Source organism: Tursiops truncatus, chromosome 6 (assembly GCF_011762595.2).
Source record: "Tursiops truncatus isolate mTurTru1 chromosome 6, mTurTru1.mat.Y, whole genome shotgun sequence".
Lineage (NCBI taxonomy): Eukaryota > Metazoa > Chordata > Mammalia > Artiodactyla > Delphinidae > Tursiops > Tursiops truncatus.
In genome coordinates, this window is record NC_047039.1 from 51,000,546 (window position 1) to 51,019,593 (window position 19,048).

The 19,048-nt window shown below is 36.9% G+C and overlaps 1 protein-coding gene across 5 annotated transcripts in view; it reads right to left on the bottom strand.

Annotated features, from left to right (window-relative positions):
* Nucleotides 1–19,048, bottom strand: part of CCDC171 (coiled-coil domain containing 171) — a 361,756-nt gene that overhangs the window by 334,603 nt on the left and 8,105 nt on the right. For 4 of the 5 annotated variants that reach the window (XM_073806109.1, XM_073806110.1, XM_073806108.1 and 1 more), the window contains 2 exons: nt 17,214–17,371; nt 9,978–10,113 (listed from right to left, as the gene is read on the bottom strand). In XM_073806109.1, coding sequence (XP_073662210.1) covers nt 9,978–10,113; nt 17,214–17,257 — 180 coding nt within the window. In that variant the 5' untranslated portion in view covers nt 17,258–17,371. Of the gene's footprint in view, nt 1–9,977; nt 10,114–17,213; nt 17,372–18,171; nt 18,356–19,048 lie in introns of all 5 variants that reach the window. The other variant, XM_033858077.2, reaches the window with a different exon arrangement.

Below are 19,048 nucleotides of genomic sequence, written 5' to 3' on the forward strand. Positions count from 1 at the left end.
AGCTTGGGGTTTTCTTTAATTTTTAAATACCACCTATAAATGATATCATACAGTATTTGTCTTTTTTTTAACATCTTTATTGGAGTATAATTGCTTAACAATGTTGTGTTAGTTTCTGCTGTATAACAAAGTAAATCAGCTACACATATAAATTTATCCCCATTTCTCCTCCCTCTTGCGTCTCCTTCCCACCCTCCCTAACCCACCCCTCTATGTGGTCACAAATCACGGAGCTGATCTCCCTGTGCCATGCGGCTGCTTCCAACTAGCTATCTATTTTACATTTGGTACTGTATATATGTCCATGCCACTCTCTCACTTCGTCCCAGCTTACCCTTCCCCCTCTCCATGTCCTCAAGTCCATTCTCTACATCTGCGTCTTTATTCCTGTCCTGTCCCTAGGTTCTTCAGAACCACTTTATTTTTTTAAGATTCCGTATATATGCGTCAGCATACGGTATTTGTTTTTCTCTTTCTGACTTACTTCACTGTAGGACAGTCTCTAGGTACATCCACCTCACTGCAAATAACTCAATGCTGTTTCTTTTTATGGCAGAGTAATATTCCATTGTATATATGTACCATATCTTCTTTATCCATTCATCTGTTGATGGACACTTAGGTTGCTTCCACATCCTGGCTATTGTAAACAGTGCTGCAATGAACATTGTGGTACATGACTCTTTTTGAATTTTGGTTTTCTCAGGGTATATGCCCAGTACTGGGATTGCTGGGTCATATGGTAGTCCTGTTTTTAGTTTTTTAAGGAACCTCCATACTGTTCTCCATAGTGGCTGTATCAGTCTACATTCCCCCCAACAGTACAAGAGGGTTCCCCTTTCTCCACACCCTCTCCAGCATATACTGTTTGTAGATTTTTTGATGATAGCCATTCTGACCGGTGTGAGGTGATATCTCATTGTACTTTTGATTTGCATTTCTCTAATGATTAGTGATGTTGATCATACTTTCATGTGTTTGTTGGCAATCTGTTTATCTTCTCTGGAGAAACATCTATTTGGGATTTCTGCCCATTTTTGGATTCGGTTGTTTGTTTTATTAATACTGAGCTGCATGAGCTGCTTGTATATTTTGGAGATTAATCCTTTGTCAGTTGCTTCATTTGCAAATATTTTCTCCCATTCTGAGGGTTGTTCTTTTTGTCTTGTTTAGTTTTCTTTGTTGTGCAAAAGCTTTTAAGTTTCATTACATCCCATTTGTTTCTTTTTGTTTTTATTACCATTTCTCTAGGAGGTTGGCCAAAAAGGATCTTCCTGTGATTTATGTCACAGAGTGTTCTAGCTATGTTTTCCTCTAAGAGTTTTATAGTGTCTGGCCTTACATTTAGGTCTCTAATCCATTTTGAGTTTATTTTTCTGTATGGTCTTAGGGAGTGTTCTAATTTCATTCTTTTACATGTAGCTGTCCAGTGTTCCCAGCACCACTTATTGAAGAGGCTGTCTTTTCTCCATTGTATATTCTTCTCTCATTTATCAAAGATAAGGTAACCATATGTGCATGGGTTTATCTCTGGGCATTATATCCTGTTTCATTGATCTATATTTCTGTTTTTGTACCGGTACCATATACTGTCTTCATTACTGCAGCTTTGTAATATAGTCTGAAGTCTGGGATTCTGATTCCTCCAGCTCTATTTTTCTTTCTCAAGATTGCTTTGGCTATTCGGGGTCTTTTGTGTTTCCATACAAATTGTGAAATCTTTTGTTCTAGTTCTGTGAAAAATGCCATTGGTAGTTTGATAGGGATTGCACTGAACCTATAGATTGCTTTGGGTAGTATAGTCATTTTCACAATGTTGATTCTTCCAATCCAAGAACATGGTTTATCTCTCCATTTGTTTATATCATCTTTAATTTCTTTCATCAGTGTCTTACAGTTTTCTGCAGACAGGTCTTTTGTCTCCTTAGGTAGGTTTATTCCTAGGTAATTTATTCTTTTTGTTGCAGTGGTAAATGGGAGTGTTTCCTTAATTTCTCTTTCAGATTTGTCATCATTAGTGCATAAGAATGAAAGAGATTTGTGTGCATTAATTTTGTATCCTGCTACATTACTAAATTTATTGATTAGCTCTAGTAGTTTTCTGGTAGCATCTTTAGGATTCTATATGTATAGTATCACGTCATCTGCAAACAGTGACAGCTTTACTTCTTCTTTTCTGATTTGGATTCATTTCTTTTTCTTCTCTGACTCCTGTGGCTAAACTTCCAAAACTATGTTGAGTAAGAGTGGTGAGAGTGGGCAACCTTGACTTGTTCCTGATCTCAGTGGCAATGGTTTCAGTTTTTCACTACTGAGAACGATGGTAGCTATGGGCTTGTCATAAATGGCCTGTATTACGTTGAGGTAAGTTCCCTCTATGCTTACTTTCTGGAGGGTTTTTATCATAAATGGGTGTTGAATTTTGTCAAAAGCTTTTTTTGTGTCTATTGAAATGATCATATGGATTTTATCCTTCAGTTTGTTAATATGGTGCATCACACTGATTGCTTTGCGTATATTGAAGAATCCTTACATTCCTAGGATAAACCCCACTTGATCGTGGTGTATGATCCCTTTAATGTGCTGCCGAATTCTGTTTGTTGAGGATTTTTGCATCTATGTTCATCAGGGATACTGGCCTGTAGTTTTCTTTTTCTGTGACATCTTTGTCTGGTTTTGGTATCAGGGTGATGGTGGGTTCGCAGAATGAGCTTGGGAGTGTTCCTCCCTCTGCTATATTTTGGAAGAGTTTGAGAAGGATATGTGTTAGCTCTTCTCTCAATGTTTGATAGAATTCACCTGTGAAGCCATCTGGTACTGGACTCTTGTTTGTTGGATAATTTTTTTTTTTTTTTTTTTTTTTGCAGTACGTGGGCCTCTCACTGTTGTGGACTCTCCCTTTGCGGAGCACAGGCTCCAGACGCACAGGCCCAGCGGCCAGGGCTCACGGGCCCAGCCGCGCCACGGCATGTGGGATCCTCCCGGACCGGGGCACGAACCCGTGTCCCCTGCATCTGCAGGCGGACTCTCAACCACTGCACCACCAGGGAAGCCCTGTTGGATGATTTTTAATCACAGCTTCAATTTCAGTGCTTGTGACTGGTCTGTTTATATTCTCTATTTCTTCCTGGTTCAGTCTTGGAATGTTGTGCTTTTCCAAGAATTTGTCCATTTCTTCCAGGTTGTCCATTTTATTGGCATATAGTTACTTATAGTAATCTCTCATGATCCTTTGTAATTCTACAGTGTCAGTTGTTATTTCTCCTTTTCCATTTCTAATTCTATTGATTTGAGCCTTCTCCCTTTTTTTCTTTAGGAGTCTGGCCAATGGTTTAATCAATTATTCTTATCTTCTCAAAGAACCAGGTTTTAGTTTTATTGATCTTTGCTATCGTTTCCTTCATTTCTTCTTCATTTATTTCAGACCTGATCTTTATGATTTCTTTCCTTCTACTAACTTTGGGGGTTTTTTTGTTCTTCTTTCTCTAATTGCTTTAGGTGTAAGGTTAGGTTGTTTATTTGAGGTTTTTCTTGTTTCTTGAGATAGGACTGTATTGCTATAAACTTCCCTCTTAGAACTGCTTTTGCTGCATCCCACAGGTTTTGGGTCATGGTGTTTTCATTGTCATTTGTTTCTAGGTATTTTTTGATTTCCTCTTTGATTTCTGCAGTGATCTCTTGGTTATTTAGTAGTGTATTGTTTAGCCTCCATGTGTTTGTATGTTTTACAGTTTTTTTCCTGTAATTGATATGTAGTCTCATAGCATTGTGGTCAGAAAAGATACTTGATATGATTTCAATTTTCTTAAATTTACCAAGGCTTGATTTGTGACCCAAGATATGATCTATCCTGGAGAATGTTCCATGAGCACTTGAGAAGAAAGTGTATTCTGTTGTTTTTGGATGGAATGTCCTATAAATATCAACTAAGTCCATCTTGTGTAATGTGTCATTTAAAGCTTGTGTTTCCTTATTTATTTTCATTTTGGATGATCTGTCCATTGGTGAAAGTGGGGTGTTAAAGTCCCCTACTATGACTGTGTTACTCTCGATTTCCCATTTTATGGCTGTTAGCATTTGCCTTATGTATTGAGGCGCTCCTATGTTGGGTGCATAAATATTTACAATTGTTATATCTTCTTCTTGGATTGCTCCCTTGATCATTATGTAGTGTCCTTCTTTGTCCCTTGTAATAGTCTTTATTTTAAATTCTATTTTGTCTGATATGAGAACTGCTACTCCAGCTTTCTTTTGATTTCCATTTGCATGGAATATCTTTTTCCATCCCCTCACTTTCAGTCTGTATGTGTCCCTAGGTCTGAAGTGGGTCTCTTGTAGACAGCATGTATATGGGTCTTGTTTATGTACCCATTCAGCCAGTCTATATCTTTTGGTTGGTGCATTTAATCCTTTTACATTTAAGGTAATTGTCAATATGTATGTTCCTATTACCATTTTCTTAATTGTTTTGGGTTTGTTTTTGTAGTTCTTTTCCTTCTCTTGTGTTTCCTGCCTAGAGAAGTTCGTTTAGCATTTGTTGTACAGCTGGTTTGGTGGTGCTGAACTCTCTTAGCTTTTGCTTGTCAGTAAAGGTTTTAATTTCTCTGTCAAATCTGAATGAGATCCTTGCTGGGAAGAGTAATCTTGGTTGTAGGTTTTCCCCTTTCATCACGTTAAATATGTGCTGCCACCTCCTTCTGACTTGCAGAGTTTCTGCTAAAAGATCAACTGCTAACCTTATGGGGATTCCCTTGTATGTTATTTGCTGCTTTTCTCTTGCTGCCTTTAATATTTTTCCTTCGTATTTTATTTTTGATAGTTTGATTAATATATGTCTTGGTGTGTTTCTCCTTGGATTTATCCTGTATGGGACTCTCTCTGCTTCCTGGACTTGATTGACTATTTCCTTTCCCATGTTAGGGAAGTTTTCAACTATAATCTCTTTAAATATTTTCGCATTCCCTTTCTTTTTCTCTTCTTCTTCTGGGACCCCTATAATTCAAATGTTGGTGCATTTAGTGTTGTCCCAGAGGTCTCTGAGACTGTCCTCAATTCTTTTCATTCTTTTTTCTTTATTCTGCTCTGCAGTAGTTATTTCCACTATTTTATCTTCCAGGTCACTTATCCATTCTTCTGCCTCAGTTATTCTGCTGATTCCTTCTAGAGAATTTTTAATTTCATTTATTGTGTTGTTCATCATTGTTTGTTTGCTCTTTAGTTCTAATTCCTTGTTAAACATTTCTTGTATTTTCTCCAATCTATTTCCAAGATTTTGGATCATCTTTACTAGCATTACTCTGAATTCTTTTTCAGGTAGGCTGCCTATTTCCTCTTCATTTGTCTGATCTGGTGGGTTTTTACTTTGCTCCTTCATCTGCTGGGTATTTCTGTGTCTTCTCATTTTGCTTATCTTACTGTGCTTGGGGTCTCCTTTTGCAGGCTGTAAGTTCATAGTTCCCATTGTTTTTGGTGTCTGCCCCCAGTGGGTAAGGTTGGTTCAGTGGGTTGTGTAGGCTTCCTGCTGGAGGGGACTGGTGCCTGTGTTTCAGTGGGTGGGGATGGATCTTTTCTTTCTGGTGGGCAGGACCACGTCCGGTGGTGTGTTTTGGGGTGTCTGTGAACTGATTATGATTTTAGGCAGTCTCTCTGCTAACGGGTGGGGTTGTGTTCCTGTCTTGCTAGTTGTTTGGCACAGGATGTCCAGCACTGTAGCTTGCTGGTTGTTGAGTGGAGCTGGGTCTTAGCATTGAGATGGAGATCTCTGTGAGAGCTCTCACCATTTGATTTTACATGGGGCTGGGAGGTTTCTGGTGGTCCAATGTCCTGAATTCGGCTCTCCCACCTCAGAGGTTCAGGCCTGACACCCGGCTGGAGCACCAAGACCCTGTCAGCCACTCAGCTCAGAAGAAAAGGGAGGAAAAAGAAAGACAGAAAGAAAGAAAATAATAAAATAAAAGATAAATTATTAAAAATAAAAAAGTAATTAAAAAAAGAAAGAAAGAAGAGAACAACCAAACTAAAAAACAAATCCACCAATGATAACAAGCGCTAAAAACTATCCCAAAAAATGGAAAGACTGAACCCTAGGACAAATGGTAAAAGCAAAGCCATACAGACAAAATCACACAGAGAAGCATACACATACACACTCACAAAAACAGAAAAAGAAAATTATATATATTTTTTTAAAAAATGGAATTCCGAGAGCAACGAAATCAATAAACAAATTTACCAGTGATACTAAGCTCTAAATACTAAACTAAAATAAACATAAAACCAGAAACAAATTAGATGCAGAAAGCAAACCCCAAGTCTACAGTTGCTCCCAAAGTCCACTGCCCCAATTTCAGGATGATTCATTGTCTATTCAGGTATTCCACAGATGCAGGGTAAATCAGGTTGACTGTGGAGATTTAATCCGCTGCTCCTGAGGCTGCTGGGAGAGATTTCCCTTTCTCTTCTTTGTTCGCACAGCTCCTGGGGTTCAGCTTTGGATTTGGCCCCGACTCTGCGTGTAGGTCGCCTGAGGGCGTCTGTTCCCCACCCAGACAGGATGGGGTTAAAGAAGCAGCTGATTCGGGGGCTCTGGCTCACTCAGGCCGGAGGGAAGGAGGGGTACAGAATGCAGGGTGAGCCTGCAGCAGCAAAGGCCAGCATGACGTTTTCACAGCCTGAGGCACGATGTGTGTTCTCCCAGGGAAGTTCTCCATGGATCACGGGACCCTGGCAGTGGCAGGCTGCATAGGCTCCCGGGAGGGGAGGTGTGGAGAGTGACCTGTGCTTGCACACAGGCTTCTTGGTGGCTGCAGCAGCAGCCTTAGCATTTCATGTCCGTCTCCGGTATCCGCACTGATAACCACAGCTGGTGCCCATCTCTGGAGCTCGTTTAGGCAGTGCTCTGGATCCCCTCTCCTCATGCACCCCAAAACAATGGTCTCTTGCCCCTTAGGCAGGTCTAGACATTTTCCCAGATTCGCTCCCCAATAGCTGTGCTGCACTAGCCCCCTTCAGGCTGTGTTCATGCAGCCAACCCCAGTCCTCTCCCTGGGATATGACCTCTGAAGCCGGAGCCTCGTCTCCCAGCCCACACCCATCCCAGCGGGTGAGCAGACAAGCCTCTCAGGCTGGTGAGTGCTGGTCGGAACCGATCCTCTGTGCGGGAATCTCTCTGCTTAACCCTCTGCACCCCTGTTGCTGTGCTCTTCTCCATGGCTCCAAAGCTTCCCCCCAACCCACCCCCCGTCTCCGCCAGTGAAGGGGCTTCTTAGTGTGTAGCAACTTTTCCTCCTTCACAGCTCCCTCCCAGAGGGGCAGGTCCTGTCTCTATTCTTCTGTCTCTGGTTTTCCTTTTTTCTTTTGCCCTGCCCAGGTACGTGGGGAGTTTCCTGCCTTTTGGGAGGTCTGAGGTCTTCTCCCAGCGTTCAGTAGGTGTTCTGTAGGAGTTGTTCCACATGTAGATGTATTTCTGATGTATTTGTGGGAAGGAAGGTGATCTCCACATCTTACTCCTCCGCCATCTTGAAGGTCCCTCCAGTATTTGTTTTTCTCTGTCTGACTTATTTCACTTACCATAATGGCCCCAAGGTCCATCTATATTGTCACAAATGGCAAGATGTCACTCTTTTTTTGTGTGAATAATATTCCATTGTATACACACACACACACACACACACACACACACACACGGACTTCCCTGGTGGTGCAGTGGTTAAGAATCTGCTTGCCAATGAGGGGGACACAGGTTCAAGCCCTGGTCCGGGAAGATCCCACCTGTTGCAGAGCAACTAAGCCCGTGTGCCACAACTACTGAGCCTGCACTCTAGAGCCCATGAGCCACAACTACTGAGCCTGCGTGCCACAACTACTGAAGCCCGCATGCCTAGAGCCCATGCTCTGCAACAAGAGAAGCCAATGCAATGAGAAGCCCACGTACCACAACGAAGAGTAGCCCCCGCTCGCTGCAACTAGAGAAAGCCCACACTCAGCAACAAAGACCTAATGCAGCCAAAAATAAAGAAATAAATTTTTTTTAAAAATAATATATATATATATTCATTTATATGTGTATATGTATATATGTATACATATTTGAAACATTTTCTTTATCTATTCACCTATTGATAGGACACTTAGATTTTAAAGAAATTTTGTGCCAATCAGCCAGTGTGTTAGCATTAGGAGTACCTGATAAGGCAAATATCTGGCCTTAGTTTTTAGATAGTTTCATTCCTCTCTGCCTTGCTTTATAATGGACATATTTAGAAATTACATGGCTAAAAATATTACTATATAATATGAGTAAAATCAGCTAAACAAATAATTGAAACAGTAAAACTGAACAGTAATACAAACCTGGAGTTGAACCAACTACAACTACCTATTTTGAGAAAATTCTCTTCCTTCCGTGAGATAATTTCCAATCTCTTTAATGTGAACACATAATTCAAAATATTTTGATCAAATAAAAGATAATAAATGTATGTTCTGGTAAGAGAAATGTGATAACTATAAATATATGTGAAAGAATATATTTAATGGATGAATGATTATCATGATACTAATATTCTCAAGTAAAATGTACATTTGGCTTATAAAATAAGTTTTGGAGATTATGAACAATTAGCACCCATTTAACAAATACTACTTTATGTTCAGTATGTAACAGTACAACATAAATAAAAGCAATTACTACTTCAATTATCACTTTAAAATTACCTCAATTGCCCTTAAAAATACAAATAAAACAGTCATAGATTGATCGCTTGTTATTTTAATCATAAACCACTGTTCCTTAGAGAACCTGAAAAAAAATCATTTTTCCGAACGTTTATTCAACACACAGCTACTGAGGGCCTACTACGTGCCAATAAGCAACTCGACAGGTACAGGGACAAAGCATGGTCACTACTTTCAGCTCTCACGAAGCTTAAGGACTAAAGAAGCGCAGGTAAGCGTGAAATAAATGTTTTAGCTCTAAAATATCTGTAACAGTAACATGTTATGGGAGAGGAAAGAAAGGAGTAATCATTTTCACCTAGCAAGGCTTTAAAAGGTTTCCTGACAGAACAGCGTCGGATTTTAGCAAAAAGGGAAGGAAAATACACTGTTTATGCTTAACTGTCAATAAATGTCAACTACTATTACAGTGCACAGACACTTCTCAAATTCTATTTCATTTAATTATCTCAACAACCCTTTGGGACCAGCATTTCACAATGAGAAACCAAAGATGTACAGGATAAATAACTCGCCCAAGGTCACATATGTTGTAAATGGAAGGGCCAAGAATGAGTCCAGGTCTCTGTAACTCAATATTCTTTCCACTACATCGGGCTGCCTAAGCTGAGCTTTAAGAATGAGTAAGACTTAAATAAAGAAAAAGAAGAAAACAGAGAAGAAAGACGACAGAAGAGACATAAACATATAATTCATGAATTATCCTAGAGTAAAAAATAACTTCTGTCCTTGGAATATACACATATACATATGAAATACAGATATTTATATATATACACACACATACTAATAAAAGATATAATGATACAATTGAAAAACAAACTAAGATAATTCATGAATTACACTGATCAAAAATTCCATACTCAAATCTAATTGTTTAAGAGACTGTTCTATGACTGAGACCATAAGGAAACTACATTAAGATTTCCAAAATGCCTAATTTACAAATCCCTTAGTCACCAAACGCATTCATCAATTAACACTTTTGAGCAAATATAATTCATTAATTAAAATAAAATTAAGGCAACATACCAATAAATACAATACTTCATTAAATTTCTACTTTAACACTCCTATACAATTCCACTGTATTTAAAAAAACCATCTGTTCTATTAATGTCCTTTTTAAGCACAAGAATGTTACAGTGATAAATGTTAAAACAAGTAGTTTCTAATATGAAATGAATCTAAAATAATCAAACTCTACTTTTAACATTATTTGAGAAAAAAATAAATTCTACCTCTGCATTGTGCTTAGTTGTTATTTCTAATTTTTCTTTCTTAGCCCGATGGAGTTTCTTTCTGAGATCAGCAGTAATATCCAAGTCTGTTTCATTTTTAACCATTTGTTTTATATCAGATGAGGCATTCTTCAACCTATAAAATGAGATCAAAATAAAATATAATTACTATTAAGTAAATTTCCAGCATTTCCCGTATTTCTGATAACTTATTTTTCAAAAAAAACAGGGAACATGTTACGGTCCTTACCCTAAAGAAACTTACATTCCAGTAAAAGATATTGATTGCAAAAGCTAGATGGAATTGCAAAGCAGTATATGACTAGAAACAAACCACTGTCCACTGGGAAACCACCATGTTTTTCAAGATAGGCAATAAAGGTTATCTGATCCTATCACAAGCTAGCAAGTTTTGGAGAAGACTGAGTTCTTTCCTTTTAACCTTTTTAAATAATATATTTTACTTATTGCAAATATAACACATATTACAAAAAGAGAAAGTATAAGAGAATACAGACTCATGCTTTTAAATGGCAGAGTAAAGTTCTACTCTCTCCCCAAAAGTAAAATTAAAATTTTAACTAATTTAACAGCAAAGAGAATTTAGAGATATAAACTCACAAGGAGAATTAGTACCAGAGATGAGACAATAGCAATAAAATACTGGAAGTTGGAACGCAGGTGGATAAGTGGTAAGTGATTTATATAAGAGAGCTGAATTCAAAGCCAACAGTAAGAAAAGCAACCTGATTTACACCAGAGTCCCAAAAAGCTCAGTTCACTGGCAACACCTTTTAAAATGGGGGTAAAAGCAGAGCAGAAAACAGGAGAATTGGTTGAAAGTCTGCCAAAGAAATAATAAGATCCTCAGATCCTCTACCCTATACACCACACAACTGGGTATTGATTTCTTCCCCACTCTGGCAGAACACTAGGGGTTTATCCCCTGGAGAGGATAAAACAGAACGTCTCTGGATTGGAGACATCAGATACAAATCGGGTAAGTGTTCCATACCAAAAGCAAGAGACTCGAGTAAAAAGTTATATAATAAATTATATCCCTGGTCTTCTAATACTTATTGTCTAACAGAACAATGTCAGCCAAAGCAGAGACTAGAAGGATCTTCCCTGGAGAATCTAACCAACAAGGTGAAAAAGACCTAAAGATGCCAATGTTACGGGTTCTCCAGCAAAACAGCTTAACCAGATCACCCTACACAGAATGTCTCATACACTGAGCTTCCAATCATCTTTTTAGGCCTCTACTTTTAAATATGAACAGAGAGCCAAGGATCACCAGAAGTTAAGCAACATCTGATAAGAAAGACAGAGACTACAAGGGGCAGGGAAGAAGTCAAAGATGATGCAGGGAAAAGATAACTTTAAAAAAAGATTAAGAAAAAACCCTTAACATTAAAATCCTCAGAAAAATAGGAGAGGATAAAAAAATCCATAAAACAAAAACTGGATGTAATTAAAAATGAAATATTCATAGAACAAAAAAAGAGCCCTTGGAAATCAAAAACACAAACTAAGAAATGAAAAACTAAATAAATAAATTTAAAACAAAAATCTCCCAGATGCCTAAAAAAATTACAAGAGAAAATAATTTCCAATTTAGAATTTTATGCTCAACAAGTACCATTCAAAGACAAGAGTATGGGGAAGGGAAGATGAAACATGCACACTTTCATAACTATGATCAGAGTGTAAACTGGCAGAAAAGTTTTTAGAAGTTTGGTAATAAATGTCTAAAACTTTCAAAAAAAAATGACAAGAGTATGAGAAAGACTATTTCGGATCTACAAGACATCAAAACATTTATAAGGGGCTACTGGAAGACTTGTTTCACCAAAATAAGGACCCACACTGAGAAAGAGAAAGAAATGGGATCCCAGAAGTAGGGTATTTAAGATAAGAAAACAGCAAAGGGATGTCTAAGATAGTGATGAAAGGAAGCACTCAGTGAAATTTGTGCAGCAAATCACTTAAAGGGTAATCTGTTCCAACTGTACTGGCCAATGCCTCCAGGAGTAATTTCTTTAAGATGAAAAGAGAAAATAAAAGAATACATCAACTATGTGAACATATTGAGAGATTTATAAAACTTGGTGGGAGTATGAAGTTGAATTCATAAGTTCATGGAAATTAAACCAAGTAAACAACAAATGAGACAACTATTAATTAAATTCAAGAAAAACAAAATGTATACGAGAAAAAAAATTGTCACTGAATACTACTACATAACTCAACTAGGAAGTTTTGATAATTATACGATAATGTAAACATTGATTAATCTAACCAAGATTATATATCACTAAATGAAGAGAGAATAGAAAAGGGAGGCAAGTATGAATGAAAACTAAATTATGAACGTCTATAGTGGAAAGTCAGTAGATAATGGCTAAACATGAAAAATAAAATAGCAATATAAAAAAAATTTTTGAAGAGGTATGGATTTTAAAAAAACATCTCAGAGAGTTGAAAATGATTCTTTCTAGGGATAAAGAAAGTTATTTGTCTCAAGGTAATAAGCACTGCTATTTTTCCTAACAGCAGTAAGTAAGCCTTTTAGAACAATTAGTCTTTAAATAACATGCATATGTAATTTTTTTTAAATAAGACTAAAATAAAACAACAGAGAATCAATGAAACCAAAATTTGATTCTTTAAATAGATGAATAAACTTGATAAACCTTTGGTTAGCTAGACAAAGAAAAAAGAGAAGAAACTCAAAGTATAAACAAAGAATAAAAAAGGGAATGGCACTACCAACGTAGAAGGATTATAATGAATACTATGAACAACTTTATGCTAACAAATCAGGACAAATTCCTAAAAAGACAGTAATTACTAAAACTAACTCAAAAAGAAAGAGAAAATCTGAACAGACCTATAACAGACAACAACATTGAATTAATAATTTTAAAAATCTAATCATAGAGAAAGTCCAAGTCCAGATTCTACCAAACTTTAAGGAAGAAATAATACCAATCCTCACATTAGAGGAGGAGGAAACATTTCTCCAAATCATTCTGAGTCCAGCATTACCTAATACCAAAATATGGCAGACATCTCAAGAAAGGAAGAGTACAGACCAATATCTTTCATGAATAGAGATACAAAAAATCCTCAACAAAACATTAGCAAACCAAATCCAGCAACATCTTGAAAGAATTAAATTACAACATGATTAATTGGGATTTATCCCCAAAATAGAAAATTGGTATAATGTCTGAAACTCAAGTGATGTAATATACCATTTTACTAAAACAAAGGATGAAAACTATATGATCATCTCAACAGATACAGAAAATGTATTTGACAAAATCCAACACCCATTCATGATTTAAAAAAATAAAAAAAAAACTCAACAGACTAGGAATACAAGGAAATTTCATCAATCTGATAAAGGGCCTCTATGAAAAACTGCAAAAAGTAGCATCAAGCTTAATGGTGAAACACTGAAAGCTTCCCCTAAGACTGGGAACAAAACAAAGATGTCTGCTAGTAATACTTCTATTCAAGACTGTATTGGAGGTTCTAGACAGTGCAATCAGGAAAAAAAAAAAAAGGAAAAGAAATAAAAGGCACATATACTGAAGGAAGAAGTAAAACTGTCTTTAATGGCAAAAAACATGATCCTGTAAGATTATCCTAAGAAATCCATTAAGAAGCAAAAAGACTAGAACTAAAAAACAATTTCAGCAAGGTCACAGAATATAAGATCAATATGCAAAAACCAATCACATTTCTAAACACTAGCAATAAATAATCCAAAACTGAAATTTAAAAAATAATTCCACTTATAATAGCATCAAGTAAATAAAATAGATTTAGGATTAAATTTAACAAAAAAAGGGAAAGACTTCTACACTGAAAAGCATAAATTATTGTTGAACTAAATTGAAGACCTAAGTAAATGAAATGACATTCCACATTCACATTCATGTATTTGAAGACTAGTATTTTAAGATGGCCACTTTCCCCAAATTGATCTACAGATTCAACATATTGCCTACCAAAATCCCAGCAGGCTTTTTTTTGCAGAAATTGACAAGCTGACCCTAAAAATTATATGGAAAAGCAAAGGACTCAGAAAAACCAAAATAATCTTTAAGAAAAACTAATGGGAGGACTTGCACCTTCTAAATTCAAAACTTACCATAAAGCTACAGTAATCAAAACAGTGTAGAATTTGAATTAAGAATAAACATGTAGATCAGTGTACCAGAATTGAGACCACAGAAATAAAGTCATACATATACAGTCAATTAATTTTCAACAAAGGTGTCAAGACAATTCAATGGGGGAAAAGATAGTCTTATCAACACATGGTGCTAAAACAACTGATCTCCACAGACAAAAAGATAAATTTAGACCCTTACCTCACACCATATACTACAAAGTAACTTAAAATGGAGCCCGGACCTAAATGTAAGAACTAAAATTATAAAAATTCTAGAAAAAAACTTAGGAGAAAAATCTTCATGACCTTAAGCTGGGCAAAATTTCTTAGATACGAAACCAAAAGCACAATCCATAAAGAAAAAGAATTGAACTTCATAAAAATTAATAACTTTTACACTTCAAAAAGCATTATTAAGAAAATGAAGTCAAGCCAACAAATGGGAAAAGATATTTGCAAATTATATATCTGATAAAGGATTTGTATCCAGAACACATAAAGAACTCTTTTTTTTAATAAATTTATTTTATTTTATTTTTTATTTTTGGCTGTGTTGGGTCTTCATTGCTGCACACAGGCTTTTCTCTAGTTGTGGCGAGCGGGCGCTACTCTTCGTTGCAGTGCATGGGCTTCTCATTGTGGTGACTTCTCTTGTTGCAGAGCATGGGCTCCAGGTGCATGGGCTTCAGTAGTTGTGGCAAACAGGCTTAGTTGCTTCGTGGCATGTGGGATCTTCCCGGACCAGGGCTCGAATCCGTGTCCCCTGCATTGGCAGGCGGATTCTTAACCACTGCGCCACCAGGGAAGCCCTTAGAATATATAAAGAACTCTTGAAGCTCGATAAGAAAAAGATGAATAACTCAATTTAAAATCAGGCAAAAGATCTGAATAGGCTTTTCACCAATGAAGATACACAAATGGGCAAAAAAAGCACATGCAAAGATGTTCAACATCATTGCTCACTAGGAAAACACAAAATAAAATCACAATGACATATTACTTTACTCTCACTGGAATGGCTATAATCAAAAAGTCAGAAAACAACAAGTGTTGGGGAGGATATGGAAATGTATAAAACCCTTATACACTGCTGGTGGAAATGTAAAATGCTTCAGTCACTTTAGAATACAATTTGGAAGTTTCTTAAAAATTTTAACGTAAATTTACTATATGATGAACTAATGGTGCTCCTAAGAATCTACCCAAGAGAAATAAAGTATGTCTACACAAAGACTTGCACACAAGTGTTTATAGCAGAGTTATTCATAATAGGCAAAATGTGGAAACAACCCAAATGTCCATCAACTGGTGAATGGTTAACTAAAATGTATATATCCATAAAATGGAATAATATTCAGAAATAAAAAGAAACAAAGTACTGATACATGTTACAATATAAATCTGAAGAACATGCCTACTGAAAAGAAGCCAGACACAAATGACCACATATTGTATGACCCCAGTTATATGAATTGTTCAAAAAAGGCAAATCTATAGAAACAGAAAGTACGTTCGTGGTAAACAGCAGAGTTTAAATAACTTCATCGGTCCAGATTCTAGAAGTCTGAAGAGTAATTTAACCATTAAAAATTATGACAGATGTATATTAATTTGGCAGGATGTTCCCCCCAAAATTGAAAAAGCAAGATACTAATGTAAAATATTATTCTAATTTTTGAAATATATATTTATATGTTCAAAAGAAAAGGTCTGGGCAAGTAAATACCAAAATACTGTTGGTAGTTAACTCTAAGTGGTAGCATTATAAGCAGTTTCATCGTTTTATTCATTTGTATTTCTTAAATTATTCTAAAAACATATGCATTATCTGCATTAAAATATACATATCTATGTGTATATATACATATGCACATATATAAGACAGGATATCAGAGCAAAAAAGAACCTTAAAACACTCTCTTTAGCACTCTTTGAACCATCTTCCTCACCATAGTGGTGGAGAACCAGCTGATGAGACCTCACTCTTAACCCTTGACACATCTAAAAGAAAAAATTCTTTTTAAGATAAAATTTTAGTGAAGAAAAATATTAATATTTTACTCATTTATTCTCTGTCTTGCTCCAGAAAGGATTTCAGGTAGCTCCTAAAGACAGGTAGGAAACGTTTACATAGCAAATCCTATTTATAAAGCAAAGTACATGTTAGTCACGGTACTCACCCCACCCACACATCCTTGCTGAAAAGGTGCTCAAGATCAGTTCTTCTCAAACTAAACGTGAGCAAGGACTATACCCACCCCACTCCCATTGCTTCTGTAAAATATATTTAAAAGGGATAATTAAAAAAGAAAATCTAAAAATAGATAAAATTCAACTCTAACTGTTTTATTATTAGATTCAACAAATAGAAAATTACTCTGTTACATGATTATAAGGTTCTAAACACTTGCTTTCAATTTCTGTACTTATTTCTTCGTAAACCACACTTTGAGTTGCACTCTCCGAAATGGCTCCATTTTGCATTATGGACTCAGAGTTTTTATATTATTCACATGAGATATGAATAAACCAAAGGTAGGCACCTCACCCAAAGGCATATATGAATGGTACAAAAAAGATGAGCAACAGCAATTCTTAGAATGTAAACTCCAAGAAAAGAAGCAGTTACGAACAGGAGCTAAAACTAACAGAACGCTTAAGTAGAGTGATGAATCAGAGTTGGGGCAATGAGGAAATAAGAGGAAACACAGCAACACAGATTGTGGCAAGCCAAGTAATAATGAATAAGCAGAAGAAAAGATTTAGAGAAGTGGAAAAGAATAAGCAAGTCTCTAGGGACTGAAGAAAGTACAGACACTGACTTTTGTACACTGAGTTAACAAAGGAGCATAAAGAGCCACACAGAGTCTCCAGACCCAGTTCTGGTTTCCATGAGGCATCATCCTTGCCCCTCCAGTCCCATGAAATTTCCACTTCCCTTACCATCCCATGAGAATTCTTACAATCAGCCTCTCCAACCACTTATTTCTCCCTGCTCCCTGCAACCAAAAGCGTTCCTCAACTAGAAGAAGAGACTGGAGGCTTACCTTTGGATATCACCGGAAGCATTATTTGAAGTATTCAAACTCATGATGAGTCTTCCAACTCTTTCAAAATACCCCACTGTTGCTTAATGATATACTTCGTTATTAATGATTAAAACTGTCCAAGACGTCTGTGGCTTACAGGTTACATGGGCTGAAGTCTGTTAAAACAGTAAACAATATAACAGCAGTTATTTATATGAGTCCTGAGACTAGGGGTGATTTTTCTTTTGTTTTTTGACTTATCTGTATTTTTAAGATTATTCTTTAAAAAACATGTAAATACTTGTATTTTTAAAAGCCACAGTGTTTGGGGACTTCCCTGGTGGTCCAGTGGGTAAGACTCCGTGCTCCCAATGCAGGGGGCCCAGGTTCAATCCCTGGTCAGGGAACTAGATCCCACATGCATAGCACAACTAAGAGTTCACATGCCACAACTAAGAGTCTGCATGCCACAACAAAAGGATTCCACGTGCCGCAATGAAGACCCCGCGTGCCACAACTAAGACCCAACACAGCCTAAATAAATAAATAAATAAACATTTTTTTAAAGTTATAAAAAATAAAATAAAAGTCACAGTGTTTTATTTCTTTTTAAATAAGATTAGAAACAAAAATGACAAAACATTAGAAATTCCTTCTTATAAGAATAAGCTAATACTATTAGATTATTTTAATTTCTCAAATAAAAAGTAATAAAATAGTGACTAATTGTTCTTAAACTGGAAGAGGAATAGGTAGTGCCTATCTCTAGGGCACAGAATTCAGTATGAAAGAAAATGCAGTCCAGGGATGTTTTGGGGTCCCAAAAGACTTTTTCATAAATGAAATATTTTTAATGCAATGTTACAATCAAAGAGGCCAAGGCACTCCCACATAAAAGATCTTACAGTAATTTTCAAAGGCCTTCTCCCAAGGGATTGAAGAGGAAAAAGGAAAGGAGAGAGCATTTGTCACTTACCCCGGCCTTCTCTCCAGAACACTCTTCTACCAGAGACACTCCAAATTATAGAGTCAACAACTCTAAGTTACTACAGTATGAAGGAATCTTTGGGTAAACATCTCGATAACTAACTAACTCCAAATAGACACAAATATGAAGATCTCACAAGGTCTCTTGGTATCCCCAGCAGAAGTCCAATATCCTAAGAAAGACCATGAGATTTGGTCTCAGAGAGATCTGAGCTAGGATTCCAATAAGCATCAAGTATGTGGTCATAGGCAAGCCACTTAAACTCTCTGAGCTTGTTTCCTCAACCATAAGGAGATAACTATATCAAGCTCATATATTTGATATTTAAGTAATATACACAGCACATATACAGTACACAGTCACTGTCAGTTTCTATTACTGTAACACAAACCCTCTGAGATCTCTGATAAAGGAAAGGAGTAGGTGACACTTGGGATGATTTGGTCTGGTTAAAGATGTAATAAAAGAAGGCTTCCCTGGTGGCGCAGTGGTTGAGAGTCCGCCTGCCTATGCAGGGGACACGGGTTCGTGCCCCGGTCCGGGAAGATCCCACATGCCGCGGAGCGGCTGGGCCCGTGAGCCATGGCCGCTGAGCCTGCGCGTCCAGAGCCTGTGCTCCACAATGGGAGAGGCCACAACAGTGAGAGGCCTGTGTACCGCAAAAAAAAAAAAAAAAAAAAAAAAAAGATGTAATAGAAGAATTGTTTAGTGGGAATTCCCTAATGGTCCAGTGGTTAGGACTTGGAGCTCTCACTGCCAGGGGCCTGGGTTCAATCCCTGGTGGGGAACTAAGATCTCACAAGTCATGTGGCGCAACCAAAAAAATAAAAATTAAAAGGCCAGGACACTGGCCTGAGAGGCCAGG